At 32.1% G+C, this 27,388-nt stretch overlaps 2 protein-coding genes and 1 non-coding gene across 5 annotated transcripts; 1 reads left to right on the top strand and 2 right to left on the bottom strand.

Annotated features, from left to right (window-relative positions):
• The first annotated feature begins 7,215 nt into the window (after positions 1-7,215).
• Positions 7,216-7,287, top strand: Trnaa-ggc (transfer RNA alanine (anticodon GGC)). Its single transcript has one exon. It is a non-coding gene; the product is annotated as a tRNA-Ala (tRNA).
• A 2,918-nt stretch (positions 7,288-10,205) lies between these two features.
• LOC140670488 (proto-oncogene tyrosine-protein kinase ROS-like) lies at positions 10,206-18,395 on the bottom strand. Of its 3 annotated transcripts, XM_072901100.1 has the most exons (8): positions 17,685-18,395; positions 15,800-16,103; positions 14,943-15,399; positions 13,907-14,828; positions 12,694-12,792; positions 12,300-12,514; positions 11,616-12,086; positions 10,206-11,364 (listed from the first exon to the last, which is right to left on the bottom strand). In XM_072901100.1, exons 1-8 carry the CDS (start codon positions 17,776-17,778, stop codon positions 11,002-11,004), a joined length of 2,925 nt encoding a protein of 974 aa, XP_072757201.1. In that variant the 5' UTR covers positions 17,779-18,395; the 3' UTR covers positions 10,206-11,001. The 3 variants fall into 3 exon arrangements, with proteins under 3 accessions (XP_072757201.1, XP_072757200.1, XP_072757202.1); XM_072901099.1 differs by having other exon boundaries at positions 13,907-15,399; XM_072901101.1 differs by lacking the exon at positions 15,800-16,103 and having other exon boundaries at positions 13,907-15,399; positions 17,685-17,772.
• A 3,379-nt stretch (positions 18,396-21,774) lies between these two features.
• Positions 21,775-26,684, bottom strand: LOC140670490 (proto-oncogene tyrosine-protein kinase ROS-like). Its single transcript, XM_072901104.1, has 5 exons — positions 25,223-26,684; positions 24,422-24,517; positions 24,051-24,265; positions 23,379-23,846; positions 21,775-22,939 (listed from the first exon to the last, which is right to left on the bottom strand). The coding sequence occupies exons 1-5, from the start codon at positions 26,667-26,669 to the stop codon at positions 22,577-22,579; spliced, it is 2,589 nt and encodes an 862-aa protein (XP_072757205.1). The 5' UTR covers positions 26,670-26,684; the 3' UTR covers positions 21,775-22,576.
• Between the last annotated feature and the right edge of the window lie 704 nt (positions 26,685-27,388).

Here is a 27,388-nt window from a genome sequence, read left to right as displayed (position 1 = left end):
ATTTTAAGTTGCATTTCTTTGAAATGTTTTCTGGATAATATATCTTCGATATTGTCTTCTGTTTCTTTATACTCTGATTCATGCTGCCACATGAGGTTATTCGCAATTTCTTGAGACTTATTTAATAAGAATATAAAAATTTTTATTCTTATTTGGGATTTTGAAGACCCATAATATTTAAATTTATTTCTGAGCTTTTCTAAGGAGGTCTTTTGTAATAATGTGAGAGGTTTTTAATTTATTATTATCACTTTCTTTCTTAAATAATCCAACCTTTAGAATTTTAGAAATTTGATATTTAGAGAGGATAAAAGACTTTTCTCTTTTTTCGAATAAGATTGTGTCGAATTACGTAATGGAGTTTGATAATTTCCTTCTTCGTAATTGACAGAGCTAGGATTTTCCGACGAGGGTTGAAAATTTTCCTCCGAAATCCTAGAATTTTCCTCTTCTTGGAAATTTTGACAATTTTCCTCTTCGAGAGTTTTTGGATTAATAAAATTTTCAGGAGAGGTTTCGTAACTTCCCCTTCCAGAGATGATTGGATTACTTAAATTTTCATGAGAGGTTTGATAACTTCCCCCTCCAAGGATGATTGGATTATTTAAATAATTTTCAGGAGAGGTTTGGTAACTTTCTTCTCCAAGGACAATTATTTAAATTCTTATTTCGATAATTTTTATTTTTCCTCTCATTTTTATTCTTTTTTATTTTATTTTTGTCTTTCCTTTTATTTCTCTGATTTAATATATGATTTAGTCTTTCTTTTTCGTTTTTACAATGAATTTCCTCAATAATAATATTAGACTGGTCTTCCTTATTTTTAATTCCAAATTTTACTTTATTTTTGTCAACAGACTCCTTAGACATTTTATTAAGTTCTTTGTATGTACTTTCTTCTTTCGTATTTGTTGATTCTTCCTGACTTGGAGATTCAAAATTTGATTCTTGATTGTTAAGCAAATCATTTAATGGTTTTAGACACAACATTGGAACTTGAACTTCCATTTCTTCATCCAATGTGCTTATAACATTTAAATATGCTTTTCCAGAAACATTTTCCATGATAGTATCTCCTAAACGAATTCCACGTGCCATTTTTAATCTTGGTAAATATCCTCCTTTTATTTCAGAATTTTCTATTCTTACGTAAAACATTCTGATTTTGGCAATATTATTATAGTTTCCGCTGAAGAAAAAGGTATATTAATTCCAAAGATAAATATGCGTTCTTACGCATAGTCTATTTTCGAAGAGGTCTGTTCAAAGAAATCATTCCCTAATATTCCCGATTGCGAAATCTAAATAGGAAAATCACGAGTGTTATGTAAAAAGATAAGAATTTTAAATAAATTTAATGTGACTTTCCTAAGTGTATACGCTGGGTAATTATTTATACCGCTTAATTTTAATAAGTTCGTATAATTAATATTTATATTTTTAGGTATACAGTTTTCTTTAATTTGTAGGAGGAAGGTTGATTCTTTTCTCTCAGTTTAATTTGTAATATAACGGTTTATTGCTAATTGTATGAACTCGGAAGCTCTTCCTTCTCTCGACTGTTCTTCTTTTCGCAACGAGTCATGCCTATCTTTCGTATTCCGCTCTTATATATCCGCAAAACGCGAAAAGAGATTCGCGTGGGGGGTGACCTCTGATACATCTTGACTTCGACTCTTAAGTAGGTAACATAAAGGAAGAGCTCCGCTATCAAAATAAACACGCGGTACAACGGTCGGGCGTTTAAAATATTATATTATCGCTTATAGTTCGGCCATTCTGACTTTTGACCGTCCCGGTCAACGCTAAAAATCGACTATTTTACATTGAATACTACCAAATAAAATAAAATAAAAATGTGCTAAAATATAATTTTTTATATACAAATGTAGGGACGCATTTGGTCCGGCGCAAGTATTCCAGTATATGGCCGTTGAGTCAACTGAAACCCATCGATGTCGACAACAACATAGCGGTCGCGATCTAACACTTTTTTAATAACGTACGAACCTTTAAATTTTGGCATCAGCTTTTTATTAATTCCAGCAGTTGTGTCTACATTACGGATCTCAACATAGTCGCCGACCTTATATTCGTGTGCAGCCTTTCGCCTTAAATTATATCGTTCAACACCTTTGCGTTGTGCCTCGTCTATATTAGCTTGTGCCTTATTTCGGAGCAAGTCAAAATTTCTTTCTTTATCAAAATTTTGCTTGATTAAATCACGCAGCGAATCATTCGGTTTTCCCCGCTGCAAGACCAAATAATAAACGAGCCGGTGTCTCGCCAGTCGTCCGACAAACTGTATTATTTAGAAAAAATTCCACCTGATCTAAAACGCGGTCCCATTTGGAAGGCATCTCACTTAATTTGGCTAACATTGGTATTATCACCCGGTTAAAACGTTCAACCTGCCCGTTCGCTCTTGGCGTATTTACCGCTACCAACACATGTTCGATCAATTCTGATTTTTAATATTCTTTAAAAACATCGGACGTGAAACACGTTCCTCGATCAAAAATTAAACGCTTCGGTCGACTATATACACGGAAATAATCGTTAAGATGTTTTAACACTTCGTCCGTCGCAGTTGATTTGCATGGATATAATCTAATAAATTTGATGAACGCGTCAATTATTACGAACAAATGCCGATAGCCCTTCCCGGTTTTTCTAACGGACCCACATGATCGACATGTATTGTTGCGAACGGTAAACCTTCCTTCGGTATACTGTGTAGATAACCTTCGACCTTCCCGCTCGGTGGAGAAAATTCAATACATCTAAGGCAGTTAGAAATATACTCCCGTACTTTCTCACGCATACGGGAAAACCAATAGACCTTTGTGATATTTTCAACGACTTTATCAATCCCTACGTGGCCAAGATCGTCATGACACATTCAAATTACGTTTGGCTCCATAGAGTGTGGAATGTAAAAAAGTAACTTTTTATTTCTATCTTTTCTATACACAAGCCCGTCCCGCAATTCATAGTATTTTACGTCTCTCTTTTCGAGTTCGTTACGTATTTTTAAAATATCTTTGTCGCGATCCTGACAAACGGATAAGATTTTTTCCAACGTACTGCCCTCAAGTACGAGCACGCTATGACATCGACTAAGGGCATCAACATGGCCCATCCGCTTTCCCGGACGATGAACGATCTCATAATCATAATTCTGCAAAAAGAGGGCCCAGCGCGAAATTCGGGGATTCACGTCTCTTTTATTTAACGTTAAATGGAAACTGTCACAATCCGTAATTATTTTAAACTTTCGCCCTGCAAGATATATATGAAACCGTTTCAGTACATACACGGCCGCAAGACACTCCAACTCAAAACCATGATATTTCGACTCAGCGGGAGTCGATCGCTGACTCCAAAAAGAAATAGGACGCCAAGTATTATCGCTCTGTTTTTGGAGCAAAATACCGCCAAACCCGCTAGCACTCGCATCACAATGCAGTTCGGTCTCGGTCTGAGTAAATCGCAAGCACCGGCTTACCCGACAAATGTCGTTTAAGCGTTTCAAACGCAAAATTCTCGGCAGATTCAAACTTGAAGGTAGCATTTTTTTTTATCACATCATACAAGGGTTTTGCCAAAGTCGAAAAATTCGGAATAAAACGGCGAAAATAGCTCGCAAGACCGATAAATCTTTGCACATCTCTCGCATTACGCGGTATCGGATAATTAAAAACAGACTCGATGTTTTCGTCGCTCGGTCGAATGCCGTATTTACTTACGCAATACCCTAAATATACAATTTCTGTTTGTGCGAAATAACACTTGTCAAGTTTAAATCGTAAATGATATTTATCGGCTATTTCGAAGACTCTAGACAGAATCTCAACATGTTCATCCATGTCTTTCGTCGCGATCAACAAATCGTCGAGATAAACCAATATTTTATTTCCCCGGATTAATGGCTCAAAAATAGCATGTATAAAACGTTAAAAACGCGCGGCGCGTTTGTCAAACCAAACGGCATACATAAGTATTTGAATTGTCCTAGCGGTGTTACGAAGGATGTATACTTTATAGACGCATGCATTTTCACGTGATGAAATCCGTCCTTCAAGTCTAGTATCGAAAAATACATTTTATCCCGCAAGTGATCGATATTGTCGTCTATCAATTCAGTGGGAAAATTATCTCGCACAGTAATTTTATTTAGTTCCCGATAATTTACACACAGTCAATGGCCACCATCTTTCTTTTTTACTAAGACGATCGGGCTCGCATACGGCGAACAACTCGGTCGGATAATCGCTCTTTCTAATAACTCATCTAAAATTTTTTGCAAGATCTCCTTATCCGCAAAAGAAATTCTGCGCAGACGTGAACTGATAGGCTGTTCGTGTTTAAGCGCGATGACCATTTCGAAATCGAATATGCATTTTTCCGCCTGAAGATTTTCCAGATAAACCGACCTATACACTTCGCCAATTCGCGCAGACACATCCTCGCCGATCCCCGGATTGATTTTCAACTCATCGCACGGGCGGGTAAAATCATCTTCGTATTTTATGTGCATCAGCTGATTGATTGCGTGTGCTTCCTCGACACCCGTGACTTTAAGAGTCTTTCCAAAGGCAAAACACAACCGCGGACAATTCAAAAAATCTCTTCCCAGGAGAATATTATACGCCATAGTATTACTTGGTACCGTATAAAACTTCATCCTTATCCGCACACCGCTGATCTCTAAAACACCGAAAAATATCCCATCGATTCTGAATCGCGAACCATTAATCCCGTAAAACTGATCACTCTGTTCTGAAGTAATATGACTCGTCCGGAATCACGTCGCTTCGCACGAGACTAATCGGCGACCCCGAATCGACCATCGCATTGACGATGTAGTTACACGGTTCGCAGTTCACACTTTCGGTAATAATTCTCACGCGAATCATGTACGGCTTGGGTAGCTCGACGGACTGCACGACGTTTATTGATGTCGTTCGCGCAACGTCCCTGGACGTCTCCGATGTTGAAGGTCGGCTGCGTCTCGGACATTCCTTCGCCAAATGCTCCGTTGACTCACACGCGTAACAGGCTCGTTTCGTCGGTACTCGCTTACAATGCAGCGCGATGTGTCCCGTTTCTTGGCATTTATAACATCTTGTCGGCCCTTCCCTTGCCGACGGCATCTCCGCTTTCCTACCGCCGAACGCTCTCGTCCCATCCTTCCTTGTTCTGTATTCATCGGTCTTCTGAAGTCCGGTTGGACTTTCTCAAATGCCTTTAATAGCTCGGCTCCCGTTTGATAGTTCATTAGGCGAGCTTGGTTTTGCAGTCGTAGATCCACGCCCTTGATAAGAAAATCCACAATCTCATCTTCTGCAATCGGTATACGGTTAGTAAGAATCATTTTCTCATAATAATAATCAGTGAAAGACTCGTCCCTTTTTCAGACTCGTGACTCGAATTCTTTCTTCAGCGTCAACTTGCTCGGACGCAAGTCAAACATTTGCTTCATTTCCCTGAGCAGTTCCTCCACGCTGAGGGTCAAATATTCGGCTCTTGAGTAGAACCAAGATAGTGCCTTCAATCGCGAGCTAATTAATACTCGCGTTGAGTTCTCATCCAGATCATACGAGTGTCTTAATAACTGTAGTTGTTGCCTTTATCTCCAAAAGGCGTTATTCGTTCCATCAAATTCGGGTAGTAACTCTTTAATACTCCTAACGTTGTTGGATAATAAACCGCTACCCGCCGTCGCGCTTGTCATCGTCGTCGCGGGGGAGCTTCGCAGCATCTCTAATTCCCGCTCGAGCAATCGCTGCTCTCTCCCAGAGCTTCTTCTCTCGACGCAGAAGCATAAGTTCCCTCTTCATCGCGGCGGTACTCTCCTCATTCGTCACGACACCCTCACGCTCATTCTGCCTCGATATCTCGTCATCCGCTCCATCCTCGATCGCGTCCTCGTTCGAGAAATTCTTCCGTCGCTCCGCGAGCACCTCCCATATTCGCGGATCATTATTGTGTACCCGTCTAATTAATTCTACCTTCCTCCCGCTCGTAGCTAGTCCTCGTCTTCGAAGAGCTTCCTTTATCTCGACTACCGTAAATTCACTTCCCTGACAATGCTTCATATTTACTTTTTTTTTCGCGTCACTCAATGTCACTCAATGTCTTTCGAATTTTTAAATGATACACCGTCGCGCAACTCACGTTTACCGAAAGATTTTCTTCGCGAATCCGTGCCGATGAGATTGAGAAGGCTTACTTTACTCAATAAAAGTCTATACTCTGTTAGGTGCGGCGTCCGTATCCCACTTCTGACGTTGCAGGAGGAAGGTTGGATTTTTTCTTTCTTTTCAAAATCAGGTCGGAAAGATATTTATTCCTTTTGGTTTAATATGTAATATAACGGTTTATTGCGAATTGTACAAACTCGGAAGCTCTCCCTTCGTTCTCCTGTTCTTCTTTTTCGGAACGAGCCATCCCTATCCCTGGTATTCCGCTCTTATATATCCGCAAAACGCGAAAAGAGATCTGCGCGTTGGTGGGAGTAACTTCTGATACATTTTTGACTTTGACTCTTGAGTAGGTAACATAGAGAGCTCCGCTATCAAAATAAACACGCGGTACATCGGTCAGGCGTTTAAAAGATTATGTTATCGCTTATGTTACGTCCAGGCCCGTAGAAAGGATGGGTCAGAGGAAGGACGTAACAGGAACTGTTCCGATGTCAAAAGTCTTATTGACGAGTGACTCGGTCGAGCGAGCTGCAGGTTAGCAAACAGGTAAACGACGGGTGTCGTTATTACTCTGTTATGCGAACGCTCTCTCTCGGTGGTCCCTTTTTGATAAGAGAATTTCTTTTACGCGGGACGGGACCTTGTGTGATCTTTCGCGTGGAGGGAGTGAGGGAGTTAAATAAGTTTACCGATCATTTAATTTTTAAATATAAGATATACTCGGCAATGAGAGCCCATGCGCGGATGTTGATGCGTAAAGAAACTGCGTAAAGAAACTGCGTAAAGAAATTAATTCTTTTCACGAAAGAATTTTTAATTAGTGCACAGAGCACATATTTAGATTCTCATTTTTGAGACTTCTAAAAACCCCTCTATACCCCCCTAAAGAGATGTAGACGAGAAAAATTTTCAAATTATTAAATTCACGCGGGGCTGAAAAATCGCGTTCTTCGGTTTATCTATCAATAGGTTTATAAACAAATAGACGAGAGAAGTATCAGTGTGGAGCTGAATAGCTCAGTGGTAAGAGCAGTCGCCCGGCAAGCGAAAGACTCGGGTTCAATTCCCGATTCAGCGACTTCGCCCCGATATTTTTTCTCGTCTACATCTCTTTAGGGGGGTATAGAGAAGTCTCAAAAATGAGAATCTAAATATGTGCTCTGTGCACTAATTAAAAATTCTTTCGTGAAAAGAATTAATTTCTTTACGCAGTTTCTTTACGCATCAACATCCGTGCATGGGCTCTCATTGCCGAGTATATCTTATATTTGTAAATATTGGAGCCGTATATATTTTCAAATTATTTAATTTTTAAATTAACATTTATTCAATTGATCCCTACCATTATACATATAACTTTATTGATATTATCAAATCCGCCTTAGAATTATTTGTATGAGTGTGTGTGTGTTTGTGTGTGTGGATCGAGGGTGTTACAAAAGTACGGAGGTCATCAACCAGAAAAGAAGGGGAACGAGTGCGAGTCTAGAGATTTTATTCTGGTTGGTATTTGTACAATAGTTTATAATAAGAAAAAAAAAATAATAATAATAATAATTTGGGAACGGTGTTATGTGTGTTACGGCGCGATGTCGATGTCTTCGAAGACGCTATCTATAATGCTGAGGAGAGCGGAATCGGATATGGATGCAAGTTTTGATTCTAAGGAGGGGAGCGCAGAGGTGTCAGAGTCTGCTGGAGAGTATTCCAAAGAGGAGTCGGGTAATTCTATCGTGTGGTTCGATGAATTATCCGAGAGGATTACGGACGAGGAATCGGAAAATGTTAGAGGAGACGACGGCGATGAGTCATCGGATATATCGATGACTGAAGGTGAAAGGGGTACGGGGGAATACGATGGGGAAGGAAAATCTACTTCAGGGTAACTATGAATAGATGGGTTTTTAACGAGGTGGAGCAGCGCGAATACTGCGGTGAAAAAAAGGGGGAATCTAAACTGTTGATTTCGTTCTCGGTCGTGTCGTCCGATCTATTGTCTCGATTTGCTCGCGAGAATCGGCGGGTCGGCACGATTTTAGGCACTTTAAATAAAGAATAAGGTTGAATAAAGGGGAAAGGAGACGATGAGAGAAAAAAAACAAAAAAGAAGGAAATTAAACTTACTATTTGGGCAGATTGGTTGCGTTTTAACTGCTGGTGTAGTTGTGGCTCCAGTTGTGGTCTTACTCGGCGAGTGGTCTTGTTGAGCACTGACTCTAATAAGTTTTAAAACGTAAACGGAACTCCCGTAGTGTAGACGAATTGCTTGAGTCAGCGAACGACCGAAAAATCTGTGCCGAATGAATCTGATGTTGTACTGTCAACTGATTTTAAATTTGGATTGATCGTAATGCGCGAGTCTTCCCTTTTTATATTAAATCTTGAGGGCGTGTTAACAATTTGGGCGGGAGTATTTTTGAGATTTTGACGTGTAAAAGCTGTCGTTCGGTGAGATCCTTCTCCTCCTTATTTTTGATTGTTGCTGATTGGTGGGCTCTGTACGGCCTCTTAGGAAATTTGGAGATTCTTCATTTGATTATCTCCTGGGATTATGCGGCTGTTTTTATCCATTATTTATTTAGGGGATCTCGCTTTCGGTCCTTTTCGGTCATTTCTTTGAACATCGATTTCAATGTTTAAAACATTTTTTTCGTTCCGCGGCCCTCTTATGACTGGTCGGGCAATTATTGCTTTATCTTTATAGAAGGTAAAGACGTGGAGCCGACAGTGCGTAGCGGCATTATTTGTTTCTTTCTTAGGATTATGCCGCTGTGTTTGTTGATTTATTCATTTAGAGGATCTCACTATCGATCCTTTCCGGTCGTTTCCTTTGAACATCGATTTCAATGTTTTAAAATATTTTTCGTCGCGCGATCCCTTTTATGATTAGTCGGGCGATTATTGCTTCATTTTCGTGAGAGGAAAAACGTGGAGCCGACAGTGCGTAGCGGCATTATTTGTTTCTTTCTTAAGATTATGCAGCTGTGTTTGTCTGTTTCGTTGTTTAGAGGATTTCGTTATTGATCCCTTCCGGTATTTGTTTAGATATCGTTTTTAGTAGGTCTAAACATTATTTGATAATAACTGTTCTTTTTTATTGCGTGACCCGTTTTTTGTGACCGATCGGACGATTATTGTTCATTTCGTGGGAGGAAAAACGTGGAGCCGACAGGACGTAACACATACAACTCGCTTAAATATTATATTATCGCTTACATAAAAATGTATATATGTAAAAGTTGATAACCCTAAGGGGATTCAATAAACGATTACTACTACTACTACTAAAAAACTATCAAAATAAGTTAAAGTTTTACTTTTATAAAAGTTTGATGTGTAAGAGGTAATTTAATATTTAATGTAAAATTGTTAATTATACTTTGTTATAACTTGTGATATTAGATTGTGAAATTTGTTATAAATTAATATTATAATTATTGCTGTAATTAGTGTTAGATTCTTTAATTTTTATTTTAATTAAGTAAAAATATATTATGTAACAAGTGCGGGAAGTTGTCGATTGCCCACGAATGGACAATCGATAACCCGCACATTTTACACACACTATTTTATATTACAAGTGCATAAGAAGTGAAAGGGGGGGGGCGGAAGGTAGTTAAGGGAGTAAAGTGTCGCGAGGGGGGTTCAAGGGATTGTAGCGATTGTAGCGTGCAGTAAAAGCTTGTAGCGTGCGGTAAAGAGCTTGAAGCGTGCAGTAAAGAATTTGAAGCGTGTGGTAAAGAGTTTGAAGCGTGCGATAAAGAACTTGTAGCGTGCGGTAAAAAGCTTGAAGTGTGTTGCGTGTTTAATTGGCTACTTTTTGCACGGAAAACACCCGCGTAATGTGTCACTGTACATGCACGTGTAATATAAATATAATTTATTAATTTATTTTACTCTTTTAACAGTTATAATATTTTATTAATAATATAACTAAACATATAAAGTATAAATGTTATTTTTATAAAGCATTTCTTATATTATTATGACGTTTATCTTATAATTTATAATTTTCTTACATAAACTTGTGGCAAAATAGTAATACGTTTCTCTTAAAACAAACTTATTAGTTTTTTATATAAATTTATGATCATACTTCTCTCTTGTAACACCACCCCTTTCAGATATTTATCTAGCTCTCTTACTTCACAAAGCTTCTCTCTCACTTTAATGAAAAAAGTGGATTAGAATCATTCTTTCTAACCTACTAAACAAGCAATTCGCATTCATTTAACTATATATAATCTTATTATAAAGAGTGAATTATTAAAACCTGATGGTTTTTAAATTAAAATAAACAAATAAAATATAACTTAAAAAAATGTATTTCTTGTTACATAACAATAAGATATAGAATACTATTTGAACATATTACTTTATCTTCCTTTTTTTAAATTAAAATAAAAATTTTAAATAAGACTTTAATATACTATCCTTTAATTTTGATGAAATTCTATAAATATGTAATACTAATGTAATACTAATTAACTGTAATCAAGTACACAAGTTGCAAAAATGCCTTGTTTTTGTAAAGTGATTAAAATTATATAAAAATTGAATTTAAAAATAATTTAAAATTAAAATTAAAATGAAGAAAATGCGGAAGCATAACCAAAAACTGCATACACATATGTATATGTGGCATATTTATATACATGTATATTTATATTATAAAAAATGAACGAAAGTAAAAACACTATTTCCCATATTTTGCAATATTTATAATCCACATTATATCAATTTGCAAACACTTATTACACTATGCATTGATAAACACATAAAGAATTACGATTTAATTCACCTCTGCACTGATAATATCTACTGAGCCAAGTGTTGCATCTTCTGTGCTGTTTCTCAGAGATACAATATTGTTGAGACAAAACACGAAGTTTGGTCTATCGTTTGCCACATTCCAGCAATGTTGCATTAACTCGTATAATGTCAGTGGACAATTGAGAGGTTTCGACAATTTACCTCCTGAACGCACATATTCTAATACTTGGTCATTATTTTTGGCAGGATATGGTTGCTCACCCAATGACATAATTTCCCATATTACAACTCCGAATGCCCAAACATCGCTTTGTGAAGTAAATATTCCGTCTATCAAAGATTCTGGTGCCATCCAACGAACAGGAAGCAAACCCTCTCTTTTCTAAAAAAAAACAATTTTAGCCTAGTAAATTTTTTGCTGAAATTATCCATATTTGTAAACAATAATTATGTATAGTTTAATTAATTGTTCTTTTTTTCTATAGACAATATTTTGTTTTTTTACATTCTAATCCGCTAACGAATGTATAATATTATTAAAATGTAAAAATAGAAAACAAAGATTTATTTTCTTTCTTTAACTCATAATTATAATTTCTTATTTATTCTTATTTATTACATAATTATATGTACCATGCGGTAATATTGACTCTTGTAAATATCTCTAGCTAGTCCAAAATCACCGATTTTCACAATGCGATTTTCACGGTTTCTCGACGATATTAAGCAATTTCGACAGGCGAGATCTCTATGCACAAAGTGCAGTTTTTCTAAGTAGCAACAACCTCGCGCAATATCTTCACACATGGCGAGTAAATCTTGCAGACGCAAAGCGTGCAAATCTAACGGAGACAATATCCGACTCTCTCTCAAATATTTCAGTAAGTCAACTTCCATTAATTCTAATATGAGCCATGGTGAATCCCCATCTATACAGATGCCCAACAATCTTAAAAGATGTCTGTGATGAAAATGGCCCATAAGCTTAGCCTCTCGCAAGAATTCCGTTATCTGTGACGAGGAAGCATTACTTCGTAGCATCTTTATGGCGACTGGCATTGTATCCGACCCTCCTTCCAAATTCTTGACAGTTCCTTGAAAAACCTGCAACATATTTTATAATTAATACAAGTCGATAAAATGCACGTTAAAAATAAATTTAGATTATTTAACTGCTTATAAAAAATTTTCATTTAAAGTTTCAATTTTGAAATTATTTTTATTGAAAAATGTATCTTTATTTTAAAATTTTATGATTAAAAACTCAACAAAAGTCTTTAAGAATACATTTAAGTAAGAAGAAATTAGTCTTTTTACCTTTCCAAATGCACCACTACCTACAAGCTTTATTAGAGTAATTTGTTTTTTTTCGACTACTGTCAGTGCAAGTTCATTCCGATTATATTGTAATCTATGAGCGTACAACGTATTGAATTGGACGTGCCCGTAAGGTATTTCGTACAGAGTTGCTAACTCGATGTTGGTCATTGTTGAAAATAAAACTTGTTCTGTGCTACGTCGTCTTCGGTGTACTATTAGATAACATTATATATATGTATATACTGTTAATATTATGCATTTAAAATTATTAATATTAAACATTTTAAATCATTTTCAACGAGTAAATTAATTTGATAGAAACTGTCTACATGTATACTAAATCTAAAATAATTTGCAATTAAAATCTATAATTTATATCAGATATACTTACAATAATACAAGTAGCAAGTGTAAATTACAGCAATGACAAAACCAAGGATTATTGATATTATTAGTAGATCATATTCCGTAGCAGATATTTCTGTGGACTCTGTTAAATCAATAACTTCGTGTGATTTACTCTATTCTGCAAAGCCTTAAGTGTTTTCAATCCGCACGCGAAATTAGTATTTCTGATTCATGTCTTTTGTGATTACCAGGGATCCGGATCGAACCGGAATTGAAACCGAAAACCGTTCCGTAACCCTTTTTTTAGATGAACCGATACCGAAACCGAAACCAAATTTTATAAAATTTAAAACACTGAAATTATAACCGAACCAATAATATTATTTACGGTTAACCGTTTTTTTCGGTTCTTTTTCCGGTTCTTAATCTATATACGTATAGATCTGTTTTTCATAGTTGAATCAATATGACGACTTAATGCTCGATTGAAAATGTTTAATTTTTTAATAATAAGTTTTTAGAAATATTAGTTTGAAGTAAAATAACATTATGCTTTTTTAGATTTTTTAACTGTTCTAAATTTTTTATTATTATTGTTAATTATTATCTCTACGTCGTTTATATCTTAATTCTTCTATCTGAATCCATCAAATTAATCACACTTTAGTTATCTTTTACACATGTATATGCATAAAATAAAACATTGTATTAAATAATATAATTTTTTATTTTTATTTCTTGTCATCTGCAAATATACAATTTAATAAAATAAATATAAAAAAAATGATTTTATTAAATTTATCATTACTTTAAACTCTTTCCGTACAAGTAACTATAACCGAAAAAAAAGTTTAAAAAACTGTAATTTTTAAAACTTGTATATTACATTTTTATGTAACAAAGGAGATATTCTAAGTGCTTGTAGAATATTTACTTAACGAGACTTTAAAATTTCATGTATCAGTTAAATTAGGAATCTGTGTCAACTCAGGATTGATCACAAAATGATTTCGTATCAATTGGGAAAGTTTTAATTGTCAAAGGTAATTACATAATCGCAAATATCAATTTCGCTTGCGGGCTGAAAACGCTTACGGCATCGAAAAATAGAGTGAATTAAGAAGTAAGTAAAAGTCTATGTTCTATGTGCATATTTTTACTTAAAAGCTTTATTATTTAATCTTTAATTTAAAAAATTTATTAAAACATTTTTTAAATGTAAATACATGATGCCATAATGTATTCATTTACTTTACCATGCGTTTTAAAATCAAATTCTCCATCAGGTGGCCATCTAAATTCTTCCTTGTAATTGCAATATCTCAGGATCAAGCAGAATTTATATAGAATTCCTGGCAACAAGTTTTCTATAGAGAATTCTACTGTATAATTATATGTCTCAGTATTGTTTGCAATTTTCCATATTTGCATTCCAACTTGCTTGTACTTTAATGTATAATGGGTTATATTATCGCTGAGATTCCACGAGATATTTATACTATTTGCACTGGACCCGCTCAAAGTCAAATTATTTGGTTTTGGATACATGTAAACACTTTTCTTCAAACTGTCTTTAAAAAAATTGCTGAAATTAACTGGATATACACGCACATATGCAAAATATTTTTGGCCTGGCATCAGCGGACGACTTGTCAGGAAATGCTTGCCATCTGTTGTACGTTCGGATTTACTGATAGGGTGTTTGTCGTATATATGTTTAATAATTACTTCTCTATATGAAAAAAAGGTTGTAACCCAATGCACCTCATAGGTTACTGCCACGCAGTTTATGTTTTTCGGTGGCATCCAATAGACTACCGCCAGAGTAGGCGTTAGAACTTGAACTATCACATTTTCCGGTACGTTGAGCTTGCCAGGGGTAGTTTCTAATATTACATCTGTGCCAAATTCCAATTCCATTGATAACTTGTCGACATAGAAATTGTTTAATGCAAATTTCAATTTGTACGTTGTGAGCGGAGTTAAATTTTGTATTTCGTAATGCCGTTTGTATGTTTTCACGTAGAATTCGTCAAATTCGTCAGGATCATTGTTCAAACAAGTTTGATATCTCACGGAGATGATATATATAGTGGTGGCTAAGTTATATTTCTTACATCCGTCAACGGGAACCGACTCCGGGATGTTTAGAACGATGCTGTAGTTTGTAGTTGTCGTCTTTTCTTTTAAAAAATTAATAACTTTAGATTGAAATTCTTCTATGTCAGGTAGTAAACACCTCGTCGAAGGATATGGTTGTACAGAATTACTCATAGCTATGATTTCACTTACATAATAATCTGAAATATTAACTTCTTGAACATATTTTGATGCGTTTTCTTTGCTTTCGAGAAGTGCATACTTTTTTTCTAAAATGTAAAAGGTGTCTTGGTCGTATTCATCGTACAAGTAAAGGTTTATCTTGTCCATCATAATTTTTAAGGAATCTATACTATCGTATTCAATCGTTAAAATCAAATGATATCTACAACCATAGATGTCTGTTACAATTAAGTAATTTTTTGATTCTTTCTTTACTATCCAATATATTAGTGGCTTGTCAATATTCGTGTTGTCAATCTTCATGGCGTATATTTCTTCAAATTGTTCTATATAGAAATCCGCTGAATTATATGTACTGAAACATATATTTTCCCAGTAAAAAGGTTTTATTTCTTTCCCATTGAGATCCGATTGCATTACTTTATATTCATCAGTTGACCAATTTCTTTCCACCCAGTAAAGATACCTGAAAGAAAAATCATATTATTCTCTAAAACATTATTGTAACTGTATATCACACACGCATGCACAGAACCTATGTGATTATTTAAAATTTTTATAATTCTGTCAATTTATGATTTCTTAATTTATGATTTTTAATACAAATCATATTAAATTAATGAAAAATTATGAAACAAATTGTAACACGTTTGTGACATTACTGTGTGATACCGGTAAGTCACGTTTATCTTCTGTTACAACTTTCTTTGCTCTTTAGTAGGTACTATACATTTGCTAATGTTAGTAAATATAATGCTTAACAAAATTTATCGTTGTGTGTAAAACTATTTATTAATCATATGTCGCAAACTTGTTAATTAAAAGATAGCAAAGTTATTTCTGTAGATGGATGAAATTTAATGTACCCTAAAGAAGGCAGCACATTTAAAAATTGAATTCTTTTATTCCTTTGTAAAATATTATCGTATTTGACTATTCCAGTTTGCCACAATGCTAAATCTAGCTTCATAATCTTCGTAGTTTTGTCTTCATAGTTAGGTTGCGTCCAATAAAGATTTCTTGCCACCAAATCGATTTTGAGATTTGTCCGAAAATAGTGGAAGTTAATTATTATTGTACAATTATTATTTTTAATTGCACTTAGACCAAATTCACATATCGATAGCTCCTTAGAATTGTTCCCAAACACGTAAATCTTATGTTCCATTTCTAAAAAAGTGACTTTTGTAGCATGCATTCTTTTAATTAGTCCTATAATAGTTGTCGTATATCGGACGTCGGAAGAGTTAACCAATCACAGTTGACTTTAGAGAAGAATAATCGGATACGATTGATCAACTCTTACGACATTTGGCTCACGAGAGCTATCAATTAGTGTAATTAAAACACATAGTTATCTTTAAGAAAAAATCTGAATTTGCAACTAACAGTTACACATTTTTACTTTAACATAATTATGTGTTTTAATTACACTAATTGATTCGTCTCATTATTTTGTGCATAAAAGTATTAGGGTAAAATAATCGAGAAATGAATATTTTACGAGATATCTTGTATTTTATGTCAAAATATTGCAACTTTGAAGCCTTATAACACGAAAAGTGTTTAATGAAAAAACATTTTATCATAGTGTTTTGGAAAGCTCTCGAGGTAAACTACAAGAATATGCAATAATATATCGGGTGTCCCATTTAAAAAATTCAAGATGACCTTGGTCTGACTTTGGCGACACCATCCAAGGTCAACCTGATAGGTTCAGTAAATAGACCTTTTCAAACCTTACAACTTTTGTCTGAAACATTTTTTTGATAAAACTTATATTTTTCAAAATATTCAAGGGTTCCCATCTGTTTCGGACACCCTGTATACATATATGCAAGCATAACAAGTTAAGAATTATATAACAAGTTAAGGATATAGATTTCTTTTCTAAATGTCACAGAAATGTTGTTTCCTCGTTTAATTTATTGCCAAAATACAAGAATGCCCTGGGAAATGTTGACTTGCTTGGAAATATGTCTGCAGATTTTTAAACTTTGTGTAATTATATAAAAGAATCGAGAATATACATATAATTATATCTTCATAGAGCTTTCAAAATCTCATGATACATCATAATTATGTATAAGACTTCTGATTTCAATAGTTGAAAAAAGATAAAGTGGGAAAAGTTTTTGAAATATTAATAAAAAAGTACTATATTATAAGTAAGTTCAGATAACAAGCATTTTTCTAAATAAAAAGAGAAATAAGAACATAAGCTACAGAGTATGATACAAAATTAATCAATGGCCACAGTATTGATTTTCAAAATAATTAAATAATATGAAGTATTTTGTGTTTTCAAGATTTAGAAACACACTATTAGTAATTAAGCAAAAAGAAAGAAAATCTTATTAGAAAATAAAAATATTTCAGAGAAAAATATTATGTTATAATGAATAGAAATCTTTCAATGCGGTTACAGTGCGTTTATTATTTCTTGAAATTTTACTGATTATTGATTAAGAATTAAAAATGTAAGATTCGTGACTGCTTACAAATAACGTAACTAGCAAAATAATGAGATTAACTTATTTTCTATTCTTGACAATGAAATTTTTTATTTATATTTTTGTTGTTGTTGAGAGATATTTCTTTTGATTTAATTTTTATTTCCTTGTAAGAAGTTAAATTATTTTTATAAGTTTATTGTGACTCAATTTTATTTTGACAATATTTTATACACACATTTTATTTTATTATAATTTATCAGTAGATTTTAACGATTGTCTGCAAATAAAGTCTTACCAGTTTTATTTAATATAGTCAAATTGTCAGAAAAGATGTTCAATAATATGTAGTGATTATTAATCTTGAAGACGATATCCTGTTGAGCATACATTGTATAGTTTGTAAGTTGAATCGCATGAAAAAAAATGGGCAATTAGATATAAATTTGTTTCCCAAATGAATATAAATTAACAAAATAATTAAATAATTCTAAATATAGAAATTAATAAATATGCCATAAATACATATTCATAACATTTTAAAGCAATTTTTAGCTTTGTTAGAAATGCGTTAGAAATCACGTTCAATTTGTAAATAATTTACTTTATACGGCGGATTATTTTGCTTCACTTACGTCGATCTGTCCATTATTTACATTCGTGTTAATGTGTATTCAATATATTTAATATTTCACAAATTATATATTTAACATGTGTTTTCAAATAAATATTATATATAATGTTTGCATTATCTTTAGTGAAAAAAATACAATAAGTAAAAAATAGCAAATAAATATGCATATAGCAAGTGACAGCTGTTGCGCATATTGAGTTGTCTATTGATCCTAATTGATGAAGACCAATTTAAAATTTTTCTGTACCGATTTTCTACTTTAAATTTAATAGCTGTTGCGTGACGTAATTTATTTTAACTCAAAGAAATGAATTTTCTACATTAAAATATTATTAAATAAACAATAATTTACTTTAAGTTTTACATAAAAATGAATAAACACAAATAGGTATATAAAGAAAAACAAAAAAATTTTTAAATTAATAAAAAATTATGTTTAACAAAAGTATCACATGTGTGTTTAATATAACAGTGTAGCAAAGAATAAATGAAATAATTTATGTTAATAATTTATATTAAAAAATTTTTACTTTTACATTTAAATTTTAATATTCTGTCTCAATTAATTTTGTATTATATAATATTGACTTTTAAATGTGTGACGCAAAATCAACAAATTTTATGTCTTTTTATATCGTTAAAATATCTTTAATTATAAGTACAATCATTAAAATAAGTAATCTATTATCTACAATTTATCACATTTAATTTTCTTTGTGTTAAAATCTCTTATTGGCATAAAATTAAATCAGAGAAAATACATAAAAATACTTTCCTCGAAACAAATCACTTTCGTAAACATTAACACTTTCAATAAAACACATAATATTTTTAACATTTTTAACATAATAATATTTTTTCTTTTAAATGTTTGTACTCGATCGCCTTTGACGTTATTCTCGACTAGTAGTGACCAACAGCTATCAATATTTTACACCATCTTCTCAATGAATCAGATACACTAATCGAATCAATATATCTTCATGTTTCTTGATAGATGCTTTCTAACATGTCGCATTCATGCCTGTCTTCTCTGTGTATGTAAATTGAATATTTATCCTTGGATATGTTACTTTTTGAGACTCTTTCTTATAATCAATCATAATTATTTTATGATCAAATTGTAAATTTGCTGATAAAAAGTAGGGTATTTTTCTTAACAATATTTAATACAAAATAATTTGTATAGTATCTTTAATTGTATCAAGAAAAGTTATACACGTGTAATCAATCTTTAGTAGTTTGTCAAAATGTTCAATTAAAAACATGATTGAATTATGAATGATGAATAATTGAAAAAACGGATGATATTACTTATGTATAATTATAAATTTTTTAAGGTAAATTTTAACTGTTGCTGTGTAAAAAAAAAATTTATCATCCATCATGTAGATGTAATTTTTATGTTTTTGAAGTAGTAAATGTACTTATTTAATTATTATATGTTTGCAGTTATTATAATATAAATGTTCATTAAAAAATTCGATTTTTGAGCGGTAGCTTTATTCCAGTTCCATGTAATTATAAAGCCAATTTCAACATTAACAAAATTCATTATGTAAATATATAGAAAGTGCATGTTATTTATAAACATATGTATAAGCAAAGCATAAGTAATTGTTTTTTTACTTTTAGAAAAAACGTCATTAAAACCTTAAAAAGTATTCATCATTAAATCATACATCCCAGAAAATTTAAAAATTTTACTCGTCAGGAAATTGTGTCAATACTTCAAGATATAGTGCGATGCACAATGCAAAACTTTTAGACTAGGTTAAACTATAAGAATGTGTTCCAAAAAGTAGAAACCATTTTAATGATGTTAATTTAAAACTAAATAAACACATACTTATGTCTTACTTTTATGTTTATAGGTGACACACATTGTTCCATATATTTACATAGTGAAATTACTTATTATAAAAATTTGCTTTATATTATTATTAATTTGAAAACCATTCAGGTTTTTATGCCAGATACGTATTATAGAAAAATTATAAATATATGTATAAAATTTCAAATTATTTTTTAATCTATTTTTTTATTTCGTAATATATACAAAGTACCTTATAATAACCGTATCTCTTCTCGTGTATGTACAGATCAAGTTAAATCGCAAAAAAAAGTCCTTTATTATTTTATGATTTTCGTAATAATTATTAAAAAAAGGTATAATATAATTATTATTAAAAAAGTTATTTAAAAAAAATTGATCAATCCCCATTTATATAAGTGCGCAACCATAAGAGATAACTCTCTGATGCAGTCGCTAAACGACGAAACTTTGAAAGGAATACTCTATGGCTACAATCGAAAAGCATACTTTTAGTTGCTGAATCCAAACGACTCGTAACAATGGACAGTTTCTTCTTGATATGTGTTTATACTCGCGCAAATGTATTCCTGTACATTAAAGAGTTAAGGATGTTTAGCACCTACAATCGGAGCAAAAAGTAGTCGAAATTGACGAATATATACTTTTCTCATATATCTTAATATATGATTATTATAAAGATTGCATAAAATCTTATTATTTATTCATAGCTAGAGTGTAGAAATGTATTTTCGAACTTCTGTTGCTTTTTTTCGGACAATTTTCGTGTTTCTTAAATTATAATGAGAAACTTTTATCATTGACGGTACCTCGATTTCAACATTACAGCACAAAATTTGAATTATAAAAATAAAAGAATTTACTCTTACAGAGTAATTTAAAATGTCAGAATAAATATTATAATAGTAAATAATGACAAAATATAGAAGATTTTTATCTATTTCTTTGATAAATTTAATAATTTGTCATTTCTCCGAGAAGAAAGAAATGTGGCAACATGGTAATTTTTTATAAGTTGGTCAAATTGCAAATTGACATATGAGGCCTAGTCGCTTCTCGCTTACACGTTTGTATATAGAGGCTTCTTTAGATGAAAAGATAGGTTATTTAAAATGTCAAAAGAAGGCTCAGCTGAATGCTATGTTGCCATGTTTTCACAATAAATAATATGTCATCTCGGATAATAGAACGAAATTGAGAAAATTATATTCAATATCTTTTAAACTAGTCAGTACTTGACCAAAATTATCTGATCAAATATTTCCTCTATATTTAAACTATATTTTGCAAATTTTTAATAAATTCTTATTATTATTTCTATCTAATTTAGCTCTTAAATCAACATGATCACAGGTTTTTTATAAGATAGAAAATCTGTAATCGTATCAATTTAAGGACTAAAAAGGACAAAAATAATAATATTTATACTTATTTATGTAAATAATTATATTTATAATTATATTAATACTTTTACTTATAATTAGATCCACAAAATAATTATATTTATAATAAATCGACGGGTAAATTCATTGCAAATTAAAATCCTTATAACTTTTGATTGCTTCAGTGAGTCAACTCCAGGTTTTTTTATAAGTTTCTGAATATGTATCAGAACAATTTGTGTAAATTTTATTAAATTCCTATATTTTAAAAAATAAATACTAAACATCCTTAAATACATATAACAAGAAACGTAACAAGATAAGATAAAATTTATAATACATAAATTTTATTATTATGTAAAATCTGACGAAATCAAGTAGTGTAACTATGAAAAACTTATTTCTAAATAAAAAATTGTCTTCATAAAATAAGCCATACTCATACTCGTATTATCAGTTTGCATAAATAACAAATTATTCACAAAAATTTTTTTTTGTAAATATTACTTATAATAAGTCATTTATGACTTGCCACATATTTGCTTTAACTTTTGTCATATTTGTGTATTAAAGAACCATTACGATATCAGCATGTATACAGAGTGTCCCATAAAGATTGAATCAACGTTCGTGAGCAGGTAGAGCGCATTAAACTGAACAGAAAAGTCCTATACCATTTTGCGATTTTCGGAATAATTATTAAGAAATTAATTTACAAAGATCGGCAAATCCGGCGCGAGTATCAGCTCGCTGCAAAAAAGATGGCGAGAAAGACGGCCCTAAGGCCGGTCGCTAAGCGCGCGCGGCGTAAATAGGCGCCATTCTCTCGCGGTTACCAGGGGCATAGACGAGAAGCGTTGTTAAGAACAATAGATTAGCAATTATTATTTAGCGACCGGCCTAGCGGTGGGCCGTTCTTCTCGCCATTTTTTTTGCAGTGGGCCATCCTTCTCGCCATCTTTTTTTGCGGCGAGCTGATACTCGCGCCGGATTTGTCGATCTTTGTAAATTAATTTCTCAATAATTATTCCGAAAATCACAAAATGGTACAGGACTTTTCTGTTTAGTTTAATGCGCTCTACCTGCTCACGAACGTTGATTCAATCTTTATGGGACACCCTGTATATTAAAAGTTTATATTATAATCTTTTAATATATTAACATGATCACTGTAATTAATAAAACAAATAATTTAATATAACAGTAAATATATTATAAAATATGAACAAAAGTAAAAACAATATTTTTATTATTCTGCAATATTATTTAATCGACATTTTTTATCAATTTGCAAGCATTTATTGCTCTATGATATAATATAAACATTAGAGAATTGTGATTTAATTCATCTCTGCACGTCTGATATCCACTGAGCTCAGTATTGCGTCTTCTGTGTTGCTTCTCAGGAATACAATATTGTTGAGACAAAACATGAAGTTCGGTCTATCGTTCGCCACCTTCCAGCAATGCTGCATCAACTCGTACAATGTCAGTGGACAGTTGAGAGGTTTCGGCAGCTTGCCCCCCGAACGCACATACTCTAATACTTGATCATTATTTTTGACAAGGTAAGGCTGTTCACCCAATGACATAATTTCCCACAGTAACACTCCGAATGACCACACATCGCTTTGTGAGGTAAATATTCCGTCGACCAAAGATTCTGGTGCCATCCAACGAACAGGAAGCAGAGCTTCTCCTTTCTAAAACACAATTTTAACACAGTAAATCTTTTACTGAAATCATCTATATATTTTTGAATTAAAAATTATGTACAGTTTAAATTAATTTATTTCTCTCTCTCTCTCTCTCTCTCTCTATATATATATATATATATATATATATATATATATATACAGAGTGTCTCAGAATGACAGTATCACCTCTCGGGTGCAGGTAGAGCGGGTTAAATGGAATAGAAAAGTCTTGTACCATTTTGCGATTTTCGGAATAATTATTGAGAAATTGATTTACAAAGATCGGCAAATCCAGCGCGAGTATCAGCCCGCCGCAAAAAAGATGGCGAGAAGGACATATGTATATATATATATATATATATATATATAGAGAGAGAGAGAGAGAGAAAAAGAGAGACACATATAATTATATTATCTTAATTTTTTTATTAAATTGTATTTTTACCATGCGATAATACTGATTCTTGTAAATATCTCTAGCTAGTCCAAAATCACCGATTTTCACGATACGATTTTCGCGATTACTCGAGGATATTAAGCAATTTCGACAGGCGAGATCTCTATGCACAAAATGCATTTTTTCTAAGTAGCAAACACCTCGCGCAACATCTTCGCACATAGCGAGTAAGTCTTGCAGACGTAAAGTGTGCAAATCTAACGGTTGGACTGTCCGACTATCTCTCAAATATTTCAGTAAGTCACTTTCCATTAATTCTAATATGAGCCATGGTGAATCTGCGTCCATACAGATGCCCAGCAATCTTAAAATATGTTTGTGACGAAAGTGGCTCATAAATTTGGCTTCTCGCAAGAATTCCGTTGTCTGTTGCGAGGAAGCACTCTTTCGTAGCATTTTTATGGCAACAGGCATTGTGTCCAACCCTTCCAAATTCTTGACGGTTCCTTCAAATACCTGCACAATATTTTGAAGTTAATACAAATTGATAAAATGCACGCTAAAATTAAATTATTTAACTAATTATTTAACCAATTATGAACAATTTAGATTTGTTAATAATTTGTATTAAAAAATGTGTCTTTACTTCAAAATTTTCCGATTAAAAAATTAAAAAATGTCCTTAAGGATACATTTAAGTAACAAGAAATTAGTTTTTACCTTTCCAAACGCACCACTACCTACAAGCTTTGTTAGAGAAATTTGCTTTCTTTTTACTACGGTCAGCGCAAATTCGTTCCGATTATGTTGTATTCTCGGAGTGTACAACGGATTAATTTCGGCGTAAGGTATTTCGTATAGGGTTGCTAATTCAATGTTGGTCATAGTTGAAAACAAAGCTTGTTCTGTGCTACTTTCTGTCCGGTGTCGGTGTGCTATTAGATAACGCTTATTATATACTTACTATTAATATTACACATTTAAAAATTTAAATTATTTTCAACTAATTTAACAGAACTGTCTATATATATGTATACTGAATCTAAAATAATTTACAATTAAAGTCTGAAATTTATATCAGATATACTTACAATAATACAAGTAGCAAGTACAGATTACAGCAATGATAAGACCAATAGCCGTTGATATTATTACTAGATCATACGTAGCAAATATTTTTCTAGATTCTGTTAAATCAATAATTTCGCTTAATTTACTTCATTCTTCAAATTCGTAAGCGTTTTAAATCTGCACGCGAAATTGTTATATCTAATTCATATCTTTTGTAATTACACACAGTAATTTTTTGTACAGTTATAATATAAATTCCAATCTTTATTTGCATCAGTCTGATTATTCATTTTGTAATTATTTTTGACAATTAAAGCTTTCAATTTATTCAAAATTATTTATGAATTCTGAGCTCATACAGGTTTCCAATTTAACTGATACATAAACTGATAACATTTTAAAGTCTTGTCAAAGTAGCCAAGAGCAAAACTTTTATATTATATTTTTCTGTAACAAAGAAGATGATCGAAGTGTTTGTAAAATATCTACTTAATGAGATACTACAAAATTGCATGTACCATTAAAATTGCGTAAACCAATGTGCCAACTCAGAAGTCACAGAATGAGTTTATGTCAATTAAAGAAGTTTTAATTGTCAAAGGTAATTACAGAATTAGAAATATCAATTTCGCTTGCAGGCTAAAAATGCTTACGGCATTGAAGAACAGAGCAAATTAAGCTAAGTAATTAAAAGTCTTCGTTTTAAGTACATATTTTTACTTAAAACGAAGCCTTATTATTAAATTTTTAATATTAAAAAAATTATTAAAGCATTTCTAGAATGTAAATACATAATATTATAATGTATTCATTTACATTACCATGCGTTTTAAAACCAAATTCTCCATCAGGCGGCCATATAAATTCTTCCTTATAATTGCAATATTTCAGGATCAAATAGAATTTATACAGAATTCCTGGCAGCAAGTTTTCTATAGAGAATTTTACTGTATAATTATACGTCTCAGTATTGTTTGCAATTTTCCATATTTGTGTTCCAACTTGCTTGTACTTTAATGTATAATGGGTTATATTATCGCTGAGATTCCACGAGATATTTATACTATTTGCACTGGACCCGCTCAAAGTCAAATTATTCGGTTCTGGATACATGTAGACACTTATGTTTGAACTATCCGTAAATAAATTGCTGAAATTAACTGGATACACTCGCACATATATCAAGTATTCCTGTCCTGGCATCAGCGGACGACTTTTCATGAAAAACTTGTCATCTACCGTACGTTCAGAATTATTGAAAAAATGTGTATCGTATTCATCTCGAGTAATTGCTTCTCGCATATCATTCGAAAAAAAGGTTGATACCCAATGTACCTCGTAGTTAGCGCAGTTTATGTTCTCGGGTGACATCCAATAGACTATCGTCAGAGTAGGCGTTAAAACTTGAACCGTCACATTTTTCGGCGCGTTGAGTTTGCCAGTAGTTTTTAGTATTATCTCTTTTTCAAAATACGAGTTCATCGATAACTTGTCGATATAGAAATTGCTTAATGCAAATTTCAATGTGTACGTTGTGAGCGGAATTAAATTTTGTATTTCAAAATGCTGTTCGTACGATTTTACGTACAATTGGTTGAATTTGTCAGGATCATTGTTCAAACAGGTCTGATAGCTCACGAAGATCATGTACATAGTTGTAGGTAAGTTGTATTTTTTACATCCGTTAGTGGGGAATACCAATTCCGGAATATTTACGACTAAGCTGTTCGTGGTTAATATCACTTCTTTCGAAAAATTAATAACTTTGGAATGAAATTCTTTTATGTCAAGTACCAAACATTTCGTCTGGGGATATGGTTGTAAAGAATCACTTATAGCTCTGATTTGATATATAAGAAAAGGAGAATGCAAAGTACTTATTTTTTGAACATATTTAAATGCGTTTTCTTTGCTTTCGAGAAGGGCATATTTTTTTTCTAAAATATAGATTACTCTCTCGATATCATCGTACAAATAAAGATTTATCTTATCAATTGTTAAATAAGGGAAATGTGTTTTTATATCTTTAGTCTCTAAAATCAGGTTACATTTACAATCATTGATGTCTGTTGCAATTAAGTGAATGTTTGGTTCTGCAAATATCCAGTAAATTAACGGATTGTCAATATTCGTATTATCAATCTGCATGAAGGTTAATGATTTTAACTGTTTTTTATATGGACAAGAACATAAATTGTTTTCCAAAAAGGAAGGTGTTACATTTTTCCCATTAAAATCCGATTGCATTATCACATCGTCACCATACATATTTGTTTCCAACCAATAAATATGTCTAAAAGAAAAAACGTATTATTATTTTCAAATTATAAAACATTATTGTAACTATATGTCACAAACGTATGTACAGAAACTATGTGATTATTTGAAATTTTTAAAGTCCTTTGTCAATTTATGATTCTATAATAACTTATGATCTTCAATAAAAATCATATTAAATTATATATATATATATATATATAATTTAATATGATTTTTATTGAAGATCATAAGTTATTATAGAATCATAAATTGACAAAGGACTTTAAAAATTTCAAATAATCACATGTATGTATATATGTATATATATATATGTATATATATATGTATACATATATATATATATGTATATATGTATATATATATGTATATACAACGTGTTTATTTGAAAAGTTTCCACCCTGTTTATTTTGTGACCGATTAATTTTTGCGAAAAATACCGAAAGACTTCAATTTTATTTTTGGAGGGGGACGTATAAATACGATAAATGCAACGGTATTACATCATCACCTTCGCAGAGGCAGCTACCTTTTAAAAAATCTTAAATGGCAATAGAAGTCAAGTGGCATATCATTTTAAAGGTCTTTTGATTCTTTGTACAACCATAAACGTTTGTTTTTTTTTTAATTTGAGTGCATATTTTTCGAGAAATCGTACTAGGAAGTTGAGGTATAAAAAATTCATAAAAATAATTTTAGATGCATAGATA

This window comes from Anoplolepis gracilipes, chromosome 10, assembly GCF_047496725.1.
Source record: "Anoplolepis gracilipes chromosome 10, ASM4749672v1, whole genome shotgun sequence".
Lineage (NCBI taxonomy): Eukaryota > Metazoa > Arthropoda > Insecta > Hymenoptera > Formicidae > Anoplolepis > Anoplolepis gracilipes.
Note: the sequence above shows the minus strand (reverse complement) of the source record. Positions and strands in the feature narration are given on the sequence as shown.

What these genes read in the sequence shown, in the direction of transcription:
- LOC140670490 (XM_072901104.1), bottom strand. Translation starts at nt 26,669, where the DNA reads ATGTATGGTGACGATGTGATAATGCAATCGGATTTTAATGGGAAAAAT. An exon ending in GTAGTGGTGCGTTTGGAAAG is followed by an intron (nt 23,847 to 24,050) that starts GTAAAAACTAAT and finishes AATATTGTGCAG; the next exon opens with GTATTTGAAGGAACCGTCAA. An exon ending in AGAATCAGTATTATCGCATG is followed by an intron (nt 22,940 to 23,378) that starts GTAAAAATACAA and finishes ATTGTGTTTTAG; the next exon opens with AAAGGAGAAGCTCTGCTTCC.
- LOC140670488 (XM_072901099.1), bottom strand. Translation starts at nt 17,778, where the DNA reads ATGTATGCTCAACAGGATATCGTCTTCAAGATTAATAATCACTACATA. An exon ending in GACTATATTAAATAAAACTG is followed by an intron (nt 16,104 to 17,684) that starts GTAAGACTTTAT and finishes TCACTTTTTTAG; the next exon opens with AAATGGAACATAAGATTTAC. An exon ending in ATTTGATTTTAAAACGCATG is followed by an intron (nt 12,793 to 13,906) that starts GTAAAGTAAATG and finishes TTGATTTAACAG; the next exon opens with AGTCCACAGAAATATCTGCT.